Source organism: Oncorhynchus nerka, linkage group LG20, assembly GCF_034236695.1.
Source record: "Oncorhynchus nerka isolate Pitt River linkage group LG20, Oner_Uvic_2.0, whole genome shotgun sequence".
Lineage (NCBI taxonomy): Eukaryota > Metazoa > Chordata > Actinopteri > Salmoniformes > Salmonidae > Oncorhynchus > Oncorhynchus nerka.
In genome coordinates, this window is record NC_088415.1 from 96,365,110 (window position 1) to 96,388,066 (window position 22,957).

General features: G+C 45.3%; 1 protein-coding gene across 1 annotated transcript in view; it reads right to left on the minus strand.

Moving 5' to 3' along the window:
• Positions 1 to 1,309: 1,309 nt before the first annotated feature.
• LOC115121991 (dual specificity calcium/calmodulin-dependent 3',5'-cyclic nucleotide phosphodiesterase 1A-like) overlaps positions 1,310 to 22,957 on the minus strand; it is a 115,535-nt gene continuing 93,887 nt past the window's right edge. The window contains exons 11-15 of the mRNA XM_065006018.1: positions 14,027 to 14,108; positions 10,628 to 10,730; positions 9,941 to 10,116; positions 9,518 to 9,829; positions 1,310 to 8,065 (exon numbers count right to left, since the gene is read on the minus strand). Of these exons, the coding sequence (XP_064862090.1) occupies positions 8,049 to 8,065; positions 9,518 to 9,829; positions 9,941 to 10,116; positions 10,628 to 10,730; positions 14,027 to 14,108 (690 nt within the window). The 3' untranslated portion in view covers positions 1,310 to 8,048. The remainder of the gene's footprint in view (positions 8,066 to 9,517; positions 9,830 to 9,940; positions 10,117 to 10,627; positions 10,731 to 14,026; positions 14,109 to 22,957) is intronic.

Here is a 22,957-nt window from a genome sequence, read left to right on the forward strand (position 1 = left end):
CCAACCAGTTAGAATTCCGGCTCTCACAGACCTGTTAGTTTTTCTTTAAGAAGCCCTCCTGTTCTCCACTCATGACCTGTATTAACTGCACCTGTTTGAACTTGTTACCTGTATAAAAGACACCTGTCCACACACTCAATCAAACAGACTCTAACCTCTCCAAAATGGCCAAGACCAAAGAGGGTGTAAGGACATCAGGGATAACATTGTAGACCTGCACAAGGCTGGGATGGGCTACAGGACAATAGGCAAGCAGCTTGGTGAGAAGGCAACAACTGTTGACGCAATTATTAGAAAATGGAAGAAGTCAATCACCCTCGGTCTGGGGCTCCATGCAAGATCTCACCTCGTGGGGCATCAATGATCACGAGGAAGGTGAGGGATCAGCCCAGAACTACACAGCAGGACCTGGTCAATTTTTACATTACATTTAAGTCATTTAGCAATGACTAGAGAGCTGGGACCACAGTCTCAAAGAAAACCATTAGTAACACACTATGCCGTCATAGATTAAAATCCTGCAGCGTACGCAAGGTTCCCCTGCTCAAGCCAGCGCATGTCCAGGCCCGTCTGAAGTTTGCCAATGACCATCTGGATGATCCAGAGGAGGAATGGGAGAAGGTCATGTGGTCTGATGAGACAAAAATAGAGCGTTTTGGTCTAAACTCCACTCGCCATGTTTGGAAGAAGAAGAAGGATGAGTACAACTCCAAGAACACCATCCCAACCGTGAAGCATGGAGGTGGAAACATCATTCTTTGGGGATGCTTTTCTGCAAAGGGGACAGGACGACTGCACTGTATTGAGGGGAGGATGGATGGGGCCATGTATCGTGAGATCTTGGCCAACAACCTCCTTCCCTCAGTAAGAGCATTGAAGATGGGTCGTGGCTGGGTCTTCCAGCATGACAATGACTCGAAACACACAGCCAGGGCAACTAAGGAGTGGCTCCGTAAGAAGCATCTCAAGGTCCTGCAGTGGCCTAGCCAGTCTCCAGACCTGAACCCAATAGAACATCTTTGGAGGGAGCTGAAAGTCTGTATTGCCCAGCGACAGCCCCGAAACCTGAAGGATCTGGAGAAGGTCTGTATGGAGGAGTGGGCCAAAATCCCTGCTGCAGTGTGTGCAAACATGGTCAAGAACTACAGGAAACATATGATATCTGTAATTGCAAACAAAGGTTTCTGTACCAAATATTAAGTTCTGCTTTTCTGATGTATCAAATACTTATCTCATGCAATAAAATGCAAATGAATTACTTAAAAATCATACAATGTGATTTTCTGGATTTTTGTTTTAGATTCCGTCTCTCACAGTTGAAGTGTACCTATGATAAAAATTACAGACCTCTACATGCTTTGTGAGTAGGAAACCCTGCAAAATCGGCAGTGTATCAAATACTTGTTCCCCACTGTAGTTATATATATATATATTTGTATTGTTATTATTATTAACTTTAAACATGAAAAACATAAACAGAACAGCCAGAGGGATTCCACAAAGAAATAAGAAAAAAAATGAAACAATTCAATATCAATTCAAATACAGGCATGTAACGGATACATTTTGTTTTGTATAATATTTTAATGACTCTAAATAGTTTTCCAAATCAGATTTTTTTTTAATTAAGAAAAAGGGTCTTTTTCTTCATAAATTTTGATTTGTATATGGAACATTTTCCTAGTAAAATAAAGAGATTTATGACATACTCACGTTCAATTGTGGAATCAGTGTAGGAAAATAATATGTAAAACTTTAACTTTAAAATTTTGTTGCCAAGATATAGTTTTACATCAGTCCAGAACACTTCACTTGCTAAACAAAGACAGAATAAGTGTTCAATCGATTCTGTTTCTAATTCACAAAAACTGCATTCACTGGTAACATCAGGTACATATTTAGAAATATTTAGAAATCAAGCTATTACACGGATAGAATCTATGGAGCATCTTAAAGGAGATCTCCTTTACGTTATTGGTCATCAAAACTTTGTGTGTAGTGAACCAAGCACTACGTCAGTTTACATCAAACAATGAAGCCCAACAAAATATCGCAGAGGGAATAGACTTCCTGTAGAAAATATCCCTTAATAAACAATTGTTGAATTTCTTATCTAGTAAACCTATGCCATTCACCTGGATATCACCTACAATAGGAGATATTCCAAAATATGCATTATTCAGTAGTAATGTTTTTATCCCACTACATATAGCTTTAATAACTGTCATATTCCTTGCTTGAAACCTCAAAGTCGTATCTTTCCATAAATTCTCTCTGTGTAAATAGATTCCCACTAATATTAACTAATTGGCTGACAAGGACAATGTTTTTAGAGAAGCATTTATGGTTAAATAACATCTTGTTTCTATTTAATTATGAGGTGAAAAGTTGTGTTTATACAACAAAGCCCAGCACATTAAAGCCTGCTTGTGAAAAGCCGCCAATTCCACAGGAAGTTTGCCCACAATATACGGGCATTGTAGTAAAAAATGAAGCCCTTCAAGCTTCTGAAAAACTAATTGAGGTATAATATTCCAGAAACAATGAGGATTTTTTATGTACCTTTTAACCCAGTTGACTTTGATTGAAGAGAGTGAAGTCAATTTGTAAGTCGCTCTGGATAAGAGCGTCTGCTAAATGACTTAAATGTAAATGTAAATGTAAGTCTAAGACATTTAGACGGCCATCACAAACCCCGTCGGTGATAACATCTCTTTATCTTATGTGGCTTGTTGAATGTGGCTTGTTGTGGCTTGTTGAATGTGGCTCGTTGTGGCTTGTTGAATGTGGCTTGTTGTGGCTTGTTGAATGTGGCTTGTTGTGGCTTGTTGAATGTGGCTCGTTGTGGCTTGTTGAATGTGGCTCGTTGTGGCTTGTTGAATGTGGCTCGTTGTGGCTTGTTGAATGTGGCTTGTTGTGGCTTGTTGAATGTGGCTCGTTGTGGCTTGTTGAATGTGGCTTGTTGTGGCTTGTTGTGGCTTGTTTTTCTTATGTGGTATAGAGTATAGGCACACATTCAATATGTTGGTAACTAACCACTGACTGCATTACCCTGCTAGATTTAAACATAGATCCATATGTAGCTAATAAACTAAATCATTATAGGAATAATGCAACAATCATATGAATCCCGTTTATAGATTATAAACATGATACGATATATAGCTAATTCTGCTAATCAGAACATCTATATTTACTAAGCTGTAGTATTCCGTGGGATATTATATGTGAAATCACAGATAGAGAAACATCTTACTGTCTTCAGAGGGAGAACATCAAATCATGAATCATTAAATGCTAAATAAATGCCCAAAGCATTTCTCCTATCATATGATATCTCCGCATATACAGTATGGCAGAAGTTCAATATCATTATATTATTATAATAATAGACAGTAGGTCACTTATAGATCATATTCCATATGGGGTGTCTTATAGTTTTAAAAACAGCCAAGTTACAACTGGCCATGTCTCAATGGCATCTTATTCTCTATATATAAGTGCACTCATTTTGTCCATGGCCCATAGACAATAGGGTGCCATTTGGGACACAGGGCATTGTTAATTGCCTAGTACTGTTCATTAAGGCACATTTTAAACAAACATCAACATTGTAATGATGGCACCCAACAAGGCTGTTTACTGCCCCCTTTGGAGGAATTGGGTGCCCATATTAAACAGGATACATTTTTGTCAAAAGTTGCTAATATATGCATATAAAAAAAATATTATCGAATAGAAAACACTCTAAAGCTTCTAAAACCGTTTACATTTTGTCTCTATGTAAAGCAGAACTCTCAGGGCAGTCATTCTCCCAAACTCTCTCTTGTCATGAGAAAAGTTGGCCCAACTTTGACGTCATCGCCCCCACCCTTCCCAACCACTTACAGGTCTGGGAACGGTCCCTATGTGTTCAGCGCGATGCCTGCTTTCAATGGGGCGTCTCATTGTGAGATTTCAAAAGGTTAGTGAAACTATTTTTCTTTTAATCCTGCGTTTGTTGATTGCATATTTTTTCCAACTTGGCTATGCAAATGAGCTATGTCTGCGGTGGTGGTTTGACATAAATATGTGCTATGCTTTCGCCGTAAAACATTTTAGAAATCTGACTTGCTGGGTAGATAAACAACTTGTTTATCTTTCATTTGAGCTATTGGACTTGTTAATGTGTGGAGGTTATATATTTTTAGGAATATTTTTTGCATTCCATGCGCCACATTCCAGCTGAACGTGTGGGGGGGGGGTGTTCCAAATTTGGAACGCTTATCCCCAACAGTTAATGAACAGTACTAGGCCATTAACAATGCCCTGTGTCCCAAATTAAACCTATAGGAAGAAAGGAGAGAGAAAGATATGGATGTCCAGAATAATACATTTTAGTACAGCTAAACTCTGAAAGACACACAGGAACAACTAGTCTAGTCAGGTCAGGTATAAAGGTGACTTAACGTCAATAGAGCTAAGCCTGGAATGACACACAGGATCACCAGAAATAACTACCTCAGTATAAACATGTTTGACTTTGCATCACAAAGAAAGGTTTAAGGTGTTATATAAAGGTAAAGGATCAGATCAAATGCAAAACAGAATCTTCTATATATGAACAGTGGATAGACATATTTGATCTGATTTGTTCAAAAAAATAGTCTCTAACCCTAGTCTAGTCAGGTGACTTAGCGTTGGTCGCCCGGGCTAGTCTAGTCAGGTGACTTAGCGTTGGTCGCCCGGGCTAGTCTAGTCAGGTGACTTAGCGTTGGTCGCCCGGGCTAGTCTAGTCAGGTGACTTAGCGTTGGTCGCCCGGGCTAGTCTAGTCAGGTGACTTAGCGTTGGTCGCCCGGGCTAGTCTAGTCAGGTACAGGTGACTTAGCGTTGGTCGCCCGGGCTAGTCTAGTCAGGTACAGGTGACTTAGCGTTGGTCGCCCGGGCTAGTCTAGTCAGGTACAGGTGACTTAGCGTTGGTCGCCCGGGCTAGTCTAGTCAGGTACAGGTAACTTAGCGTTGGTCGCCCGGGCTAGTCTAGTCAGGTACAGGTGACTTAGCGTTGGTCGCCCGGGCTAGTCTAGTCAGGTACAGGTGACTTAGCGTTGGTCGCCCGGGCTAGTCTAGTCAGGTACAGGTGACTTAGCGTTGGTCGCCCGGGCTAGTCTAGTCAGGTACAGGTGACTTAGCGTTGGTCGCCCGGGCTAGTCTAGTCAGGTACAGGTGACTTAGCGTTGGTCGCCCGGGCTAGTCTAGTCCAGTACAGGTGACTTAGCGTTGGTCGCCCGGAATAGGCTAGTCAGGTACAGGTGATTTAGCGTTGGTCGCCCGGAATAGGCTAGTCCAGTACAGGTGACTTAGCGTTGGTCGCCCGGGGCTAGTCAGGTACATAAAGGTGACTTAGCGTCGGTCCCCCAGGCTAGTCTATTTAGGTACAGGTATAAAGGTGACTTAGCGTCGGTCCCTCAGGCTAATCTATTTAGGTAAAGGTATAAAGGTGACTTAGCGTCGGTTCCTCAGGCTAGTCTATTTAGGTAAAGGTATAAAGGTGACTTAGCGTCGGTCCCTCAGGCTAGTCTATTTAGGTACAGGTATAAAGGTGACTTAGCGTCGGTCCCTCAGGCTAGTCTATTTAGGTACAGGTATAAAGGTGACTTGGTGTCGGTTCCCCAGGCTAGTCTAGTCAGGTACATAAAGGTGACTTGGTGTCGGTCCCTCAGGCTAGTCTATTTAGGTACAGGTATAAAGGTGACTTGGTGTCGGTTCCCCAGGCTAGTCTATTTAGGTACAGGTATAAAGGTGACTTAGCGTCGGTCCCTCAGGCTAGTCTATTTAGGTACAGGTATAAAGGTGACTTAGCGTCGGTCCCTCAGGCTAGTCTATTTAGGTACAGGTATAAAGGTGACTTAGCGTCGGTCCCTCAGGCTAGTCTATTTAGGTACAGGTATAAAGGTGACTTGGTGTCGGTTCCCCAGGCTAGTCTATTTAGGTACAGGTATAAAGGTGACTTAGCGTCGGTTCCTCAGGCTAGTCTAGTCAGTAGAGGTATAAGGGTGACTTAATGTCAGTCGCACAAGCTTGGCTGACGCTGTTCCTAACAGAAGGTGAGGTTAACGGCTGTGACAGGCGCTAAAGGTCTAGAGGAGTATTCCAGGTGAGTTACAGTTATGTAATTAACACATACAGTTCAAGGGTGAAGTTTACATAAACTTAGGTTGTTGTCATTAAAACTCATTTTTCAACAACTCCACAAATGTCTTGTTCACAAACTATAGTTTTGGCAAGTTTATTAGGACTTGTACTTTATGCATGACGCAAGTAATATTTCCAACAATCGTTTACAGACAGATTATTTAATTTATAATTCACTGTATCACAATTCCAGTAGGTCAGAAGTTTACATACACTAAGTTGACTGTGCCTTTAAACAACTTGGAAAATTCCAGAAAATGATGTCATGGCTTTAGAAACTTCTGATAGGTAATTTACATAATTTGTACCTGTGGATGTATTTCAAGGCTAAGTCTGGTTCATCCTTGGGAGCAATATCCAAATGCCTGAAGGTACCACGTTCATATGTATAAACAATAGTATGCAAGTATAAACACCATGGGACCACGCAGCCATCATACCGCTCAGGAGGGAAACGCATTCTATCCCCTAGAGATGAACGTACTTTGGTGTGAAAAGTGCAAGTCAATCCCAGAACAACAGCAAAGGACCTTGTGAAGATCCTGGAGGAAACAGGTACAAAAGTATCTATATCCACAGTAAAACGAGTCCTACATCGACATAACCTGAAAGGCCGCTCAGCAAGGGAGAAGCCACTGCCCCAAAAACGCCATAAAAAAGCCAGACTATGGTTTTCAACTGCACATGGGGACAAATATTGTACTTTTTGGAGAAATGTCTTCTGGTCTGATGAAACAACCGTAAGCACGGGGGTGGCAGCATCATGTTGTGGGGGTGGCAGCATCATGTTGTGGGGGTGGCAGCATCATGTTGTGGGGGTGGCAGCATCATGTTGTGGGGTGCTTTGCTGCAGGAGGGACTGGTGCACTTCACAAAATAGATGGCATCATGAGGCGGAAAATTATGTGGCTATATTGAAGCAACATCAAGACATCAGTCAGGAAGTTAAAGCTTGGTCGCAAATGGGTCTTCCAAATGGACAATGACCCCAAGCATACTTCCAAAGTTGTGGCAAAAAGGCTTAAGGACAACAAAGTCAAGGTTTTGGAGTGGCCATCACAAAGCCCTGACCTCAATCCCATAAAAAATGTGTGTGCAGAACTGAAAAAGTGTGTGCGAGCAAGGAGGCCTACAAACCTGACTCAGTTACACCAGCTCTGTCAGGAGGAATGGGCCAAAGTTCACACAATTTATTGTGGGAAGCTTGTGGAAGGCTACCCAAATCATTTGACCCAAGTTAAACAATTTAAAGGCAATGCTACCAAATACTGATCGAGTGCATGTGAACTTCTGACCCACTGGGAATGTGATGAAATAAATAAAAGCTGAAAATAATTAATACTCTCTACTATTATTCTGACATTTCACATTCTTAAAATATAGTGGTGATCCCAACTGACCTAAGACAGGGAATTTTCACGATTAAATGTCAGGAATTGTGAAAAACTGAGTTAAAATGTATTTGGCTAAGGTGTATGTAAACTTCCCACTTCAACTGTAGATACATCCAGTTGGGGGTGTCGGTGGATTGAAGAGTCTGTGAAGGCTCTTTACCCATAATGCACCTCAACTGTAAAAACAAAAACAATGTCAATCACAACATAGGAAAGGAAGGGTTTGGCTCAAATACCCTGCAATAAGCAACAGGGTTGGGTTCCATTACATTTCAATTCAGTCAATTCAGTAAGTTCTCAAGATCTGAAGTTCTGATTTTTCCTCATTGCTTCAAAGAGCTCTCATGTATAAAGTAGAGGTTGGCTCTTACGTACTCTACATATGATAAGAAACAGCAGATGGAGGATGGAGGGATGACATGTAATAGTCTCTGTCCAGTAGAGAGCGTTAGAGCTTCAGCCTCCTGGTCTGCTGCTTGATCCTAGTGCAGATCTACCGCTGAGGGAAACAACATAGAACTTCATGTTACCTGTCAGTAGAGGTTGGTGTCTCTTACCTTCATGTTACCTGTCAGTAGAGGTTGGTGTCTCTTACCTTCATGTTACCTGTCAGTAGAGGTTGGTGTCTCTTACCTTCATGTTACCTGTCAGTAGAGGTTGGTGTCTCTTACCTTCATGTTACCTGTCAGTAGAGGTTGGTGTCTCTTACCTTCATGTTACCTGTCAGTAGAGGTTGGTGTCTCTTACCTTCATGTTACCTGTCAGTAGAGGTTGGTGTCTCTTACCTTCATGTTACCTGTCAGTAGAGGTTGGTGTCTCTTACCTTCATGTTACCTGTCAGTAGAGGTTGGTGTCTCTTACCTTCATGTTACCTGTCAGTAGAGGTTGGTGTCTCTTACCTTCATGTTACCTGTCAGTAGAGGTTGGTGTCTCTTACCTTCATGTTACCTGTCAGTAGAGGTTGGTGTCTCTTACCTTCATGTTACCTGTCAGTAGAGGTTGGTGTCTCTTACCTTCATGTTACCTGTCAGTAGAGGTTGGTGTCTCTTACCTGCATGTTACCTGTCAGTAGAGGTTGGTGTCTCTTAACTTCATGTTACCTGTCAGTAGAGGTTGGTGTCTCTTACCTTCATGTTACCTGTCAGTAGAGGTTGGTGTCTCTTACCTTCATGTTACCTGTCAGTAGAGGTTGGTGTCTCTTACCTTCATGTTACCTGTCAGTAGAGGTTGGTGTCTCTTACCTTCATGTTACCTGTCAGTAGAGGGTGGTGTCTCTTACCTTCATGTTACCTGTCAGTAGAGGTTGGTGTCTCTTACCTTCATGTTACCTGTCAGTAGAGGTTGGTGTCTCTTACCTTCATGTTACCTGTCAGTAGAGGTTGGTGTCTCTTACCTTCATGTTACCTGTCAGTAGAGGTTGGTGTCTCTTACCTTCATGTTACCTGTCAGTAGAGGTTGGTGTCTCTTACCTTCATGTTACCTGTCAGTAGAGGTTGGTGTCTCTTACCTTCATGTTACCTGTCAGTAGAGGTTGGTGTCTCTTACCTTCATGTTACCTTTCAGTAGAGGTTGGTGTCTCTTACCTTCATGTTACCTGTCAGTAGAGGTTGGTGTCTCTTACCTTCATGTTACCTGTCAGTAGAGGTTGGTGTCTCTTACCTTCATGTTACCTGTCAGTAGAGGTTGGTGTCTCTTACCTTCATGTTACCTTTCAGTAGAGGTTGGTGTCTCTTACCTTCATGTTACCTTTCAGTAGAGGTTGGTGTCTCTTACCTTCATGTTACCTGTCAGTAGAGGTTGGCTGTCTCTTACCTTCATGTTACCTGTCAGTAGAGGTGGGTGTCTCTTACCTTCAGGTGTTTTGGTCACTCTGTGGAGACTCCGCCCCCTCTGGCATAAGAGAAAATGTTCCCTGAAAAACCTGTTTAATATACAGTATAATGACACCTACACTTCTGTAATGGTGGGCTGGTGTCTGCTGCACTTCCAGTCTGTGTCCTCACTCCATCCCTCTCTCCTGTCCTCACTCCATCTCTCTCTTCGGTCTTCTCTGTGCATTTGTCCTGACGTAAGTTGAGCTCCTCTTGCACTTCACTCTCCTCTTCTCCCACTCCCTCCACCTCTTCTTCCTCTCCCTCTTCCTCTCCCTCCTGTGATTCTGTATCTCCCAGCTCTGTTTCAATTTCTCTCTCCTGGGGTTCCATAGTGTCTTCCTGCAGCACTCTCTCCTCCTCAGCCTCCCTTCTGGCCTTCTCCTGTGTCTCTGGAGGAACACACATACACACACACATGCACACACACAAAAGTGTCAAGGGATATTGATTGGTTGGTTGGTTGATTGATTGGTCGATCGATAAAACTACAGACAAGACACCTTTAGTGGCCTGTGTCTTCCATCTCTCTCTGTTCTGATAAACCTCTTCGTTCCACAGAGCCTTGAAGTTCTTCAGGTCCACAGCCAGTAGAGAAAAATGTCCAGTAGCACTGCCCTCTGACCTGGTACTTTTTACACTACCACGCTTAGCATCCTCACAGCTAATACTGTTTAGACTGGAGAAAGGAGAGGAGAGGAGAAGAGAAGAGAAGAGAGGAGAAGAGAAGAGGTGTAAAAAGAAAAAGGTATCTACATGGTTGACAGGGAGAAGACTTATAGTTAACTGAGACTGGACCACTAGAGGAGAGATAGTTTCTACAGGGTTGACAGGGTGAAGACTGTGAAGTTGCCAACTCTCGTTTAAAGCACGGAGCGGAGGCCTGTGTTTGGGCTAACAGCAGTGTTTAATCCTCCACAGACTCGACCACACAGCGGGTGTAACCGTGTATAAGAGGGTATAACAGGGAATAACAGTGCAATCCTTCACAGGCCCTGAAACTCATTTTGACTTTCTCACAGGCCCTGGAGCCGGATGACTGCATCATCTCCTGGACCCACTGCCACACACTGATAGGTCCAGAAGATACACTGTGTTGGCAATGCGCTCTTTTCCTACAGGAGAAACAGGAAGTAGAAGCCGGTACCAGGAAGTAGAAGCAGGAATTGTGGTACCTGGAGCGTCTGAACCCTGCCAGGCTGAGTGACGCCTCGTTGATGAGAGGAATGACAATCTTCTCCGTCATTTCTGTCAACACGGTGAAGGTTGGAACCACAATGAAGTCTATAAACCCTGGAGACAGACACATAGAGAGGCCAGTGGTTATCAACCATGTTTTAACCGTGGCACACCTTGATGGGATAAACAACAACTAACATTTCCCTATTCATTTATTTACTGGTAATGAATTGTATTTGTATTTTTGCAGAGCGTACCTGTCCCCTGCGGGAATCAAACCCACGACACTGGCGATGCTTTACCAACCAAGGCACATGGGACTCTCTCATCACACTTTTCATTTTCCATTTGTTTTGTCTTGTCTTCCTCACACCTGGTTCCAATTCTCTCATTACATGTTGTGTATTTAACCCTCTGTTCCCCCCATGTCCTTGCCTGGAAATGTTTATTGTAAGTGCATGTGCACATTTAGCTGGTGTGCAACGGGTTTTGTACCCATTTGACTGTTTGTTCTGGATACCGGTGGTTTTATGTGTTAAACTGCTCCATTGTAAACCCAGTTTTTGCTCTCCTGCGCCTGACCTCCCTGCCGCCAGTACGCTGTATTCAGTTAAGGGGTATGTAAACATCTATTTTTTTTGTGACAAAAGTTTTTTGTAGATTAAATTGGGTTTTGTCTAGAGACGAGTGGTTCTCTGCATTTTAAAGGTGCAACCACGGACACAAAGTCTGTTTGTTTCTATGGCAGAGGCTGTGGTATAGCTACGCCTAATCAGACTTGCTTGTGCTAATGCTTCTCACAAGCAAAGTGAAATGATACAAATTAATTTGCTGATAATGCGCAGCCCTCGAATGACATCGGGTTCGAGTCCAGGCTCTGGTTGGGCCACTCAAGGACATTCAGAGACTTGTCCCGAAGCAACTCCTGAAGCTGTCTTGGCTGTGTGCTTAGGGTCGTTGTCCTTCACACCAGTCTGAGGTACTGAGCGCTCTGGAGCAGGTTTTCATCAAGGATCTCTCTGTACTTTGCTCCGTTCATCTTTCCCTCGATCCTGACTTGTCTCCCAGTCCCTGCAGCTGAAAAACATCCCCACAGCATGATGCTGCCACCACCATGCTTCACCGTAGGGATGGTGCCAGGTTTCCTCCAGACATGATGCTGCCACCACCATGCTTCACCATAGGGATGGTGCCAGGTTTCCTCCAGACATGACGCCTGGCATTCAGGCCAAAGAGTTCAATATTGGATTCATCAGACCAGAGAATCTAGTTTCTTATGGTCTGAGAGTCTTTAGGTGCCTTTTGGCAAACTCCAAGCTGCCTGTCATTTGCCTTTTACTGAGGAGTGGCTTCCGTCTGGCCACGCTATCATAAAGGCCTGATTGGTGGACTGCTGCAGAGATGGTTGAGTTTCTGGACGGTTCTCCCATCTCCACAGAGGAACTCCGTAGCTCTGTCAGAGTGACAATCGGGTTCTTCATCTTAAATGATGAATACCTTTTTTGGTCGGAATACTTATGTAAATAAGGCTTTCTAGAAAGATTTCTAAAAACCTGTTTATGGGGTATTGTGTGTCTCTTTTTAAAATCCATTTTAGAATTAGGCTGTAAAGTAACAAAATATGGAAAAATGGAAGGGGTCTGAAAACTTTCCAAACGGACTGTATATCACAATGTATGATACTTACTTTACTGTTCATGGAAATGTATCACATATGTCAGGGTTGAGGTTATATAACTCACCTATCTGGGACTGAGCCACAATGGTTGACTTGTCAGGGTTGAGGTTATGTAACTCACCTATCTGGGACTGGGCCACCATGGTTGACTTGTCAGGGTTGAGGTTATGTAACTCACCTATCTGGGACTGGGCCACCATGGTTGACTTGTCAGGGTTGAGGTTATATAACTCACCTATCTGGGACTGGGCCACCATGGTTGACTTGTTGTCAGGGTTGAGGTTATATAACTCACCTATCTGGGACTGGGCCACCATGGTTGACTTGTTGTCAGGGTTGAGGTTATATAACTCACCTATCTGGGACTGGGCCACCATGGTTGACTTGTTGTCAGGGTTGAGGTTATATAACTCACCTATCTGGGACTGGGCCACCATGGTTGACTTGTTGTCAGGGCTGAGGTTATATAACTCACCTATCTGGGACTGGGCCACCATGGTTGACTTGTTGTCAGGGTTGAGGTTATATAACTCACCTATCTGGGACTGGGCCACCATGGTTGACTTGTTGTCAGGGTTGAGGTTATATAACTCACCTATCTGGGACTGGGCCACCATGGTTGACTTGTTGTCAGGGTTGAGGTTATGTAACTCACCTATCTGGGACTGGGCCACCATGGTTGACTTGTTGTCAGGGTTGAGGTTATGTAACTCACCTATCTGGGACTGGGCCACCATGGTTGACTTGTTGTCAGGGTTGAGGTTATGTAATTCACCTATCTGGGACTGGGCCACCATGGTTGACTTGTTGTCAGGGTTGAGGTTATGTAACTCACCTATCTGGGACTGGGCCACCATGGTTGACTTGTTGTCAGGGTTGAGGTTATATAACTCACCTATCTGGGACTGGGCCACCATGGTTGACTTGTTGTCAGGGTTGAGGTTATATAACTCACCTATCTGGGACTGGGCCACCATGGTTGACTTGTTGTCAGGGTTGAGGTTATATAACTCACCTATCTGGGACTGGGCCACCATGGTTGACTTGTTGTCAGGGTTGAGGTTATATAACTCACCTATCTGGGACTGGGCCACCATGGTTGACTTGTTGTCAGGGTTGAGGTTATGTAACTCACCTATCTGGGACTGGGCCACCATGGTTGACTTGTTGTCAGGGTTGAGGTTATATAACTCACCTATCTGGGACTGGGCCACCATGGTTGACTTGTTGTCAGGTTGAGGTTATATAACTCACCTATCTGGGACTGGGCCACCATGGTTGACTTGTTGTCAGGTTGAGGTTATATAACTCACCTATCTGGGACTGGGCCACCATGGTTGACTTGTTGTCAGGTTGAGGTTATATAACTCACCTATCTGGGACTGGGCCACCATGGTTGACTTGTTGTCAGGGTTGAGGTTATATAACTCACCTATCTGGGACTGGGCCACCATGGTTGACTTGTTGTCAGGGTTGAGGTTATGTAACTCACCTATCTGGGACTGGGCCACCATGGTTGACTTGTTGTCAGGGTTGAGGTTATGTAACTCACCTATCTGGGACTGGGCCACCATGGTTGACTTGTTGTCAGGGTTGAGGTTATGTAATTCACCTATCTGGGACTGGGCCACCATGGTTGATTTGTTGTCAGGGTTGAGGTTATATAACTCACCTATCTGGGACTGGGCCACCATGGTTGACTTGTTGTCAGGGTTGAGGTTATATAACTCACCTATCTGGGACTGGGCCACCATGGTTGACTTGCGGTCACACAGAGGAGAGAAGGGCAGTCCTAGCTCCGCCTCCTTATCGCCCTGGAGACACACAGCACATCACATGATCAACATGATGACATCACACCGTCAATAACCCAATCAAGACATGGCATATGGGAGTGCAGTGAGACACCCAATGGACTGGAAGATTCTCTTCTCAACACTGATCTTGAAAAAAACGTAAAAACATGAAAATCAATCAATTCACCATCATTAACACAATGGAAAAATATTATTATTTATTATTAAAAAAAATGAAATACTATGGATGACAGAGAAAAACACATTGGTACAATTTAAAGCCAAGTGGCAAACAATAATGCAGGCACCAGGTACTGGGGATGGAGGTGTGACTATGTACTGGGGATGGAGGTGTGACTAGGTATTAGTGATGGAGGTGTGACTAGGTACTGGGGATGGAGGTGTGACAGGTACTAGGGATGGAGATGTGACTAGGTACTAGGGATGGAAATGTGACTAGGTACTAGGGATGGAAATGTGACTAGGTACTAGGGATGGAGGTGTGACCAGGTACTAGGGATGGAGATGTGACTAGGTACTAGGGATGGAAATGTGACTTCTTAAAACCTCTTAAGGATCGGACCCTTTTTTTTCCTCAATTTTCGCCGAAAATGACATACCCAAATCTAACTGCCTGTTGCTCAGTAGCCCTGGAGCAAGGATATGCATTTTCTTGGTACCATTTGAAAGGAAGCACTTTGGAGTTTGTGTAAATGTGAAATGAATGTAGGAGAATATAACACAATAGATCTGGTAAAAGATAATACAAAGACAAAAAAAAACATATTTTTGTATTTTTTGGTTCCATCATCTTTGAAACGCAAGACAAAGGCTATAATGTATTATTCCAGCCCAGGTGCATTTTAGATATGGCCACTAGATGGCAGCAGTGTATGTGCCGAGTTTTAGTCTGATCCAATGAACCATTGCATTTCTGTTCAAAATCTTGTATCAAGACTGCCCAAATGTGCCTAATTTGTTTATGAATAACTTTTCATGTTCAAAACAGTGAACTCTCCTCAAACAATAGCATGGTATTATTTCACTGTAATAGCTACTGTAAATTGGACAGTGCAGTTAGATTAACAAGATTTTAAGCTTTCTGACAATATCAGATATGTCTATATCCTGGGAAATGTTCTTGTTACACACAACCTCATGCTAAACGCATTAGTCTAAGTTAGCTCAACCGTCCCGTGGAAGGGACAACGATCCCAAAGAAGTTGCGTTTGAGCCAATCAGTTGCGTTGTTTAGGTAGGGGTGATATACATAAGATAGCCCTATTTGGTAAAAGACCAAGTCCATATTATGGTAAGAACAGCTCAAATAAGCAAAGAGAAACAACAGTCCATCATTACTTTAAGACATTAAGGTCAGTCAATTCGTTTCTTCAAGTGCAGTCGCAAAAACCATCAAGTGCTATGATGAAACAGGCTCTCATGAGGACCGCCACAGAGTTCAAGTAACAGACACATCTCAACATCAACTGTTCAGAGGAGACTGTGTGAATCAGGCCTTCATGGTTGAATTGCTGCAAAGAAACCACAACGGACACCAATAAGAAGAAGAGACTTGCTTGAACCAAGAAACACGATCAATGGACATTAGACCAGTAGAAATCTGATAATACTATAAGGCTATAAGACCTGTCAACACAGCATAATAAACTATAACACCTCCCTCTGCAACTGGATCCTGGACTTCCTGACAGGCCGCCCCCAGGTGGAGAGGGTAGGTAGCAACACATCTCCCATGCTGATCCTCAACACTGGAGCTCCCCAGGGGTGCGTGCTCAGTCCCCTCCTGTACTCCCTGTTCACCCGCGACTGCATGGTCAAGCATGACTCCAACACCATCATTAAGTTTGCTGACGACACGACAGTGGTAGGCCTGATAACCGACAACGATGAGACAGCCTATAGGGAGGGGTTCAGAGACCTGACCGGGTGGTGCCAGAATAACAACCTATCCCTCAATGTGACCCAAGACTAAGGAGATGATTGTGGACTACAGGAAAAGGAGCACCGAGCACGTCCCCATTCTCATCGACGGGGCTGTAGTGGAGCAGGTTGAGAGCTTCAAATTCCTTGGTGTCCACATCAATAACAAACTAGATTGGTCCAAACACACCAAGACAATCGTGAAGAGGGCACGACAAAGCCTATTCCCCCTCAGGAAACTAAAAAAGATTTGGCGTGGGTCCTGAGATCTTTAAAAGGTTCTACAGCTGCAACATTGAGAGCATTCTGACCGGTTGCATCACTGCCTGGTATGGCACCTGCTCGGCCTCCGACCGCAATGCACTTCAGAGGGTAGTGGGTACGGCCCAGTACATCACTGGGGCAAAGCTGCCTACCATCCAGGACCTCTATACCAGCCGGTGTCAGAGGAAGGCCCTGAAAATTGTCAAAGACTCCAGTCACCCCAGTCATAGACGGTTCTCTCTACTACTGCATGGCAAGCGGTACCGGAGTGCCAAGTCTAGGACAAAAAGGCTTCTCAACAGTTTTTACCCCCAAGCCATAAGACTCCTGAAAAGGTAATCAAATGGCTACCAGGATTATTTGCATTGTGTGCCACCCCCCAACCCCTCTTTTACCCTGATGCTACTATCTGTTTATCATATATGCATAGTCACTTTAACTATACATTCATGTACATACTACCTCAATTGGCCCGACCAACCAGTGTCTGTATATAGCTACATGTACATACTACCTCAATTGGCCCGACCAACCAGTGTCTGTATATAGCTACATGTACATACTACCTCAATTGGCCGACCAACCAGTGTCTGTATATAGCTACATGTACATACTACCTCAATTGGCCGACCAACCAGTGTCTGTATATAGCTACATGTACATACTACCTCAATTGGCCGACCAACCAGTGTCTGTATATAGCTACATGTACATACTACCTCAATTGGCCGACCAACCAGTGTCTGTATATAGCTACATGTACATACTACCTCAATTGGCCGACCAACCAGTGTCTGTATATAGCTACATGTACATACTACCTCAATTGGCCGACCAACCAGTGTCTGTATATAGCTACATGTACATACTACCTCAATTGGCCGACCAACCAGTGTCTGTATATAGCTACATGTACATACTACCTCAATTGGCCGACCAACCAGTGTCTGTATATAGCTACATGTACATACTACCTCAATTGGCCGACCAACCAGTGTCTGTATATAGCTACATGTACATACTACCTCAATTGGCCGACCAACCAGTGTCTGTATATAGCTACATGTACATACTACCTCAATTGGCCCGACCAACCAGTGTCTGTATATAGCTACATGTACATACTACCTCAATTGGCCCGACCAACCAGTGTCTGTATATAGCTACATGTACATACTACCTCAATTGGCCCGACCAACCAGTGTCTGTATATAGCTACATGTACATACTACCTCAATTGGCCCGACCAACCAGTGTCTGTATATAGCTACATGTACATACTACCTCAATCGGCCTGACTAACAGGTGTCTGTATATAGCTACATGTACATACTACCTCAATTGGCCCGACCAACCAGTGTCTGTATATAGCTACATGTACATACTACCTCAATTGGCCCGACCAACCAGTGTCTGTATATAGCTACATGTACATACTACCTCAATTGGCCCGACCAACCAGTGTCTGTATATAGCTACATGTACATACTACCTCAATCAGCCTGACTAACAGGTGTCTGTATATAGCTACATGTACATACTACCTCAATCAGCCTGACTAACAGGTGACTGTATATATCTACATGTACATACTACCTCAATCAGCCTGACTAACAGGTGACTGTATATATCTACATGTACATACTACCTCAATCAGCCTGACTAACAGGTGTCTGTATATAGCTACATGTACATACTACCTCAATCAGCCTGACTAACAGGTGACTGTATATATCTACATGTACATACTACCTCAATCAGCCTGACTAACAGGTGACTGTATATATCTACATGTACATACTACCTCAATCAGCCTGACTAACAGGTGACTGTATATATCTACATGTACATACTACCTCAATCAGCCTGACTAACAGGTGTCTGTATATATCTACATGTACATACTACCTCAATCAGCCTGACTAACAGGTGTCTGTATATAGCTACATGTACATACTACCTCAATCAGCCTGACTAACAGGTGTCTGTATATATCTACATGTACATACTACCTCAATCAGCCTGACTAACAGGTGTCTGTATATAGCTACATGTACATACTACCTCAATCAGCCTGACTAACAGGTGTCTGTATATAGCTACATGTACATACTACCTCAATCAGCCTGACTAACAGGTGTCTGTATATATCTACATGTACATACTACCTCAATCAGCCTGACTAACAGGTGTCTGTATATATCTACATGTACATACTACCTCAATCAGCCTGACTAACAGGTGTCTGTATATAGCTACATGTACATACTACCTCAATCAGCCTGACTAACAGGTGACTGTATATAGCTACATGTACATACTACCTCAATCAGCCTGACTAACAGGTGACTGTATATAGCTACATGTACATACTACCTCAATCAGCCTGACTAACAGGTGACTGTATATATCTACATGTACATACTACCTCAATCAGCCTGACTAACAGGTGACTGTATATATCTACATGTACATACTACCTCAATCAGCCTGACTAACAGGTGTCTGTATATAGCTACATGTACATACTACCTCAATCAGCCTGACTAACAGGTGTCTGTATATAGCTACATGTACATACTACCTCAATCAGCCTGACTAACAGGTGTCTGTATATAGCCTTGTGGCCTTGCTACTCTTATTTCAAATGTATTTTTACTGTTGTTTTATTTCTTTACTTACCTACACACACACACACACACACACACACACACACACACACACACACACACACACACACACACACACACACACACATACATGTTTGTAAGTTAGCACTTCACTGTAAGGTTTACACCTGTTGTATTCGGCGCACGTGATAAATAAATGTTGATTTGATTTGATTTGATATAACCCTGTAAGTGTTGTCAACACAGAATAATAAACTAGAACCCTATAAGTCCTGTCAACACAGAATAATTATAGGTCAAGAGTTAGAAGTCAGAGGTTACCGGTCTGAAGAACTCCTCCAGAAGGGATGCTGTCCAGCGGTGGTGTAGGGTTAGAGGTTAGAGGTCAGAGGTTACCTGTCTGAAGAACTCCTCCAGAAGGGATGCTGTCCAGCGGTGGTGTAGGGTTAGAGGTCAGAGGTTACCTGTCTGAAGAACTCCTCCAGAAGGGATGCTGTCCAGCGGTAGTGTAGGATTAGAGGTCAGAGGTTACCTGTCTGAAGAACTCCTCCAGAAGGGATGCTGTCCAGCGGTGGTGTAGGGTCAGAGGTCAGAGGTTACCTGTCTGAAGAACTCCTCCAGAAGGGATGCTGTCCAGCGGTGGTGTAGGGTCAGAGGTCAGAGGTTACCTGTCTGAAGAACTCCTCCAGAAGGGATGCTGTCCAGCGGTGGTGTTGGGTTAGAGGTCAGAGGTTACCTGTCTGAAGAACTCCTCCAGAAGGGATGCTGTCCAGCGGTGGTGTAGGGTTAGAGGTCAGAGGTCAGAGGTTACCTGTCTGAAGAACTCCTCCAGAAGGGATGCTGTCCAGCGGTGGTGTAGGGTTAGAGGTCAGAGGTTACCTGTCTGAAGAACTCCTCCAGAAGGGATGCTGTCCAGCGGTGGTGCAGGGTTAGAGGTCAGAGGTTACCTGTCTGAAGAACTCCTCCAGAAGGGATGCTGTCCAGCGGTGGTGTAGGGTTAGAGGTCAGAGGTTACCTGTCTGAAGAACTCCTCCAGAAGGGATGCTGTCCAGCGGTGGTGTAGGGTTAGAGGTCAGAGGTTACCTGTCTGAAGAACTCCTCCAGAAGGGATGCTGTCCAGCGGTAGTGTAGGATTAGAGGTCAGAGGTTACCTGTCTGAAGAACTCCTCCAGAAGGGATGCTGTCCAGCGGTGGTGTAGGGTCAGAGGTCAGAGGTTACCTGTCTGAAGAACTCCTCCAGAAGGGATGCTGTCCAGCGGTGGTGTAGGGTCAGAGGTCAGAGGTTACCTGTCTGAAGAACTCCTCCAGAAGGGATGATGTCCAGCGGTGGTGTTGGGTTAGAGGTCAGAGGTTACCTGTCTGAAGAACTCCTCCAGAAGGGATGCTGTCCAGCGGTGGTGTAGGGTTAGAGGTCAGAGGTCAGAGGTTACCTGTCTGAAGAACTCCTCCAGAAGGGATGCTGTCCAGCGGTGGTGTAGGGTTAGAGGTCAGAGGTTACCTGTCTGAAGAACTCCTCCAGAAGGGATGCTGTCCAGCGGTGGTGCAGGGTTAGAGGTCAGAGGTTACCTGTCTGAAGAACTCCTCCAGAAGGGATGGTGTCCAGCGGTGGTGTAGGGTTAGAGGTCAGAGGTCAGAGGTTACCTGTCTGAAGAACTCCTCCAGAAGGGATGCTGTCCAGTGGTGGTGCAGGGTTAGAGGTCAGAGGTTACCTGTCTGAAGAACTCCTCCAGAAGGGATGCTGTCCAGCGGTGGTGTAGGGTTAGAGGTCAGAGGTTACCTGTCTGAAGAACTCCTCCAGAAGGGATGCTGTCCAGCGGTGGTGTAGGGTTAGAGGTCAGAGGTCAGAAGTTACCTGTCTGAAGAACTCCTCCAGAAGGGATGCTGTCCAGCGGTGGTGCAGGGTTAGAGGTCAGAGGTCAGAGGTTACCTGTCTGAAGAACTCCTCCAGAAGGGATGCTGTCCAGCGGTGGTGCAGGGTTAGAGGTCAGAGGTTACCTGTCTGAAGAACTCCTCCAGAAGGGATGCTGTCCAGCGGTGGTGCAGGGTTAGAGGTCAGAGGTCAGAGGTTACCTGTCTGAAGAACTCCTCCAGAAGGGATGCTGTCCAGCGGTGGTGCAGGGTTAGAGGTCAGAGGTTACCTGTCTGAAGAACTCCTCCAGAAGGGATGCTGTCCAGCGGTGGTGTAGGGTTAGAGGTCAGAGGTCAGAGGTTACCTGTCTGAAGAACTCCTCCAGAAGGGATGCTGTCCAGCGGTGGTGCAGGGTTAGAGGTCAGAGGTTACCTGTCTGAAGAACTCCTCCAGAAGGGATGCTGTCCAGCGGTGGTGCAGGGTTAGAGGTCAGAGGTTACCTGTCTGAAGAACTCCTCCAGAAGGGATGCTGTCCAGCGGTGGTGTTGGGTTAGAGGTCAGAGGTCAGAGGTTACCTGTCTGAAGAACTCCTCCAGAAGGGATGCTGTCCAGCGGTGGTGCAGGGTTAGAGGTCAGACGTCAGAGGTTACCTGTCTGAAGAACTCCTCCAGAAGGGATGCTGTCCAGCGGTGGTGCAGGGTTAGAGGTCAGAGGTTACCTGTCTGAAGAACTCCTCCAGAAGGGATGCTGTCCAGCGGTGGTGCAGGGTTAGAGGTCAGAGGTTACCGGTCTGAAGAACTCCTCCAGAAGGGATGCTGTCCAGCGGTGGTGCAGGGTTAGAGGTCAGAGGTTACCGGTCTGAAGAACTCCTCCAGAAGGGATGCTGTCCAGCGGTGGTGTAGGGTTAGAGGTCAGAGGTTACCTGTCTGAAGAACTCCTCCAGAAGGGATGCTGTCCAGCGGTGGTGTAGGGTCAGAGGTCAGAGGTTACCTGTCTGAAGAACTCCTCCAGAAGGGATGCTGTCCAGCGGTGGTGCAGGGTTAGAGGTCAGAGGTTACCTGTCTGAAGAACTCCTCCAGAAGGGATGCTGTCCAGCGGTGGTGCAGGGTTAGAGGTCAGAGGTTACCTGTCTGAAGAACTCCTCCAGAAGGGATGCTGTCCAGCGGTGGTGTAGGGTTAGAGGTCAGAGGTTACCTGTCTGAAGAACTCCTCCAGAAGGGATGCTGTCCAGTGGTGGTGTAGGGTTAGAGGTCAGAGGTTACCTGTCTGAAGAACTCCTCCAGAAGGGATGCTGTCCAGCGGTGGTGTAGGGTTAGAGGTCAGAGGTTACCTGTCTGAAGAACTCCTCCAGAAGGGATGCTGTCCAGCGGTGGTGTAGGGTTAGAGGTCAGAGGTTACCTGTCTGAAGAACTCCTCCAGAAGGGATGCTGTCCAGCGGTGGTGCAGGGTTAGAGGTCAGAGGTTACCTGTCTGAAGAACTCCTCCAGAAGGGATGCTGTCCAGCGGTGGTGCAGGGTTAGAGGTCAGAGGTTACCTGTCTGAAGAACTCCTCCAGAAGGGATGCTGTCCAGCGGTGGTGTAGGGTTAGAGGTCAGAGGTTACCTGTCTGAAGAACTCCTCCAGAAGGGATGCTGTCCAGTGGTGGTGCAGGGTTAGAGGTCAGAGGTTACCTGTCTGAAGAAATCCTCCAGAAGGGATGCTGTCCAGCGGTGGTGTAGGGTTAGAGGTCAGAGGTTACCTGTCTGAAGAACTCCTCCAGAAGGGATGCTGTCCAGCGGTGGTGTAGGGTTAGAGGTCAGAGGTTACCTGTCTGAAGAACTCCTCCAGAAGGGATGCTGTCCAGCGGTGGTGTAGGGTTAGAGGTCAGAGGTCAGAGGTTACCTGTCTGAAGAACTCCTCCAGAAGGGATGCTGTCCAGCGGTGGTGCAGGGTTAGAGGTCAGAGGTCAGAGGTTACCTGTCTGAAGAACTCCTCCAGAAGGGATGCTGTCCAGCGGTGGTGCAGGGTTAGAGGTCAGAGGTTACCTGTCTGAAGAACTCCTCCAGAAGGGATGCTGTCCAGCGGTGGTGTAGGGTTAGAGGTCAGAGGTCAGAGGTTACCTGTCTGAAGAACTCCTCCAGAAGGGATGCTGTCCAGCGGTGGTGCAGGGTTAGAGGTCAGAGGTTACCTGTCTGAAGAACTCC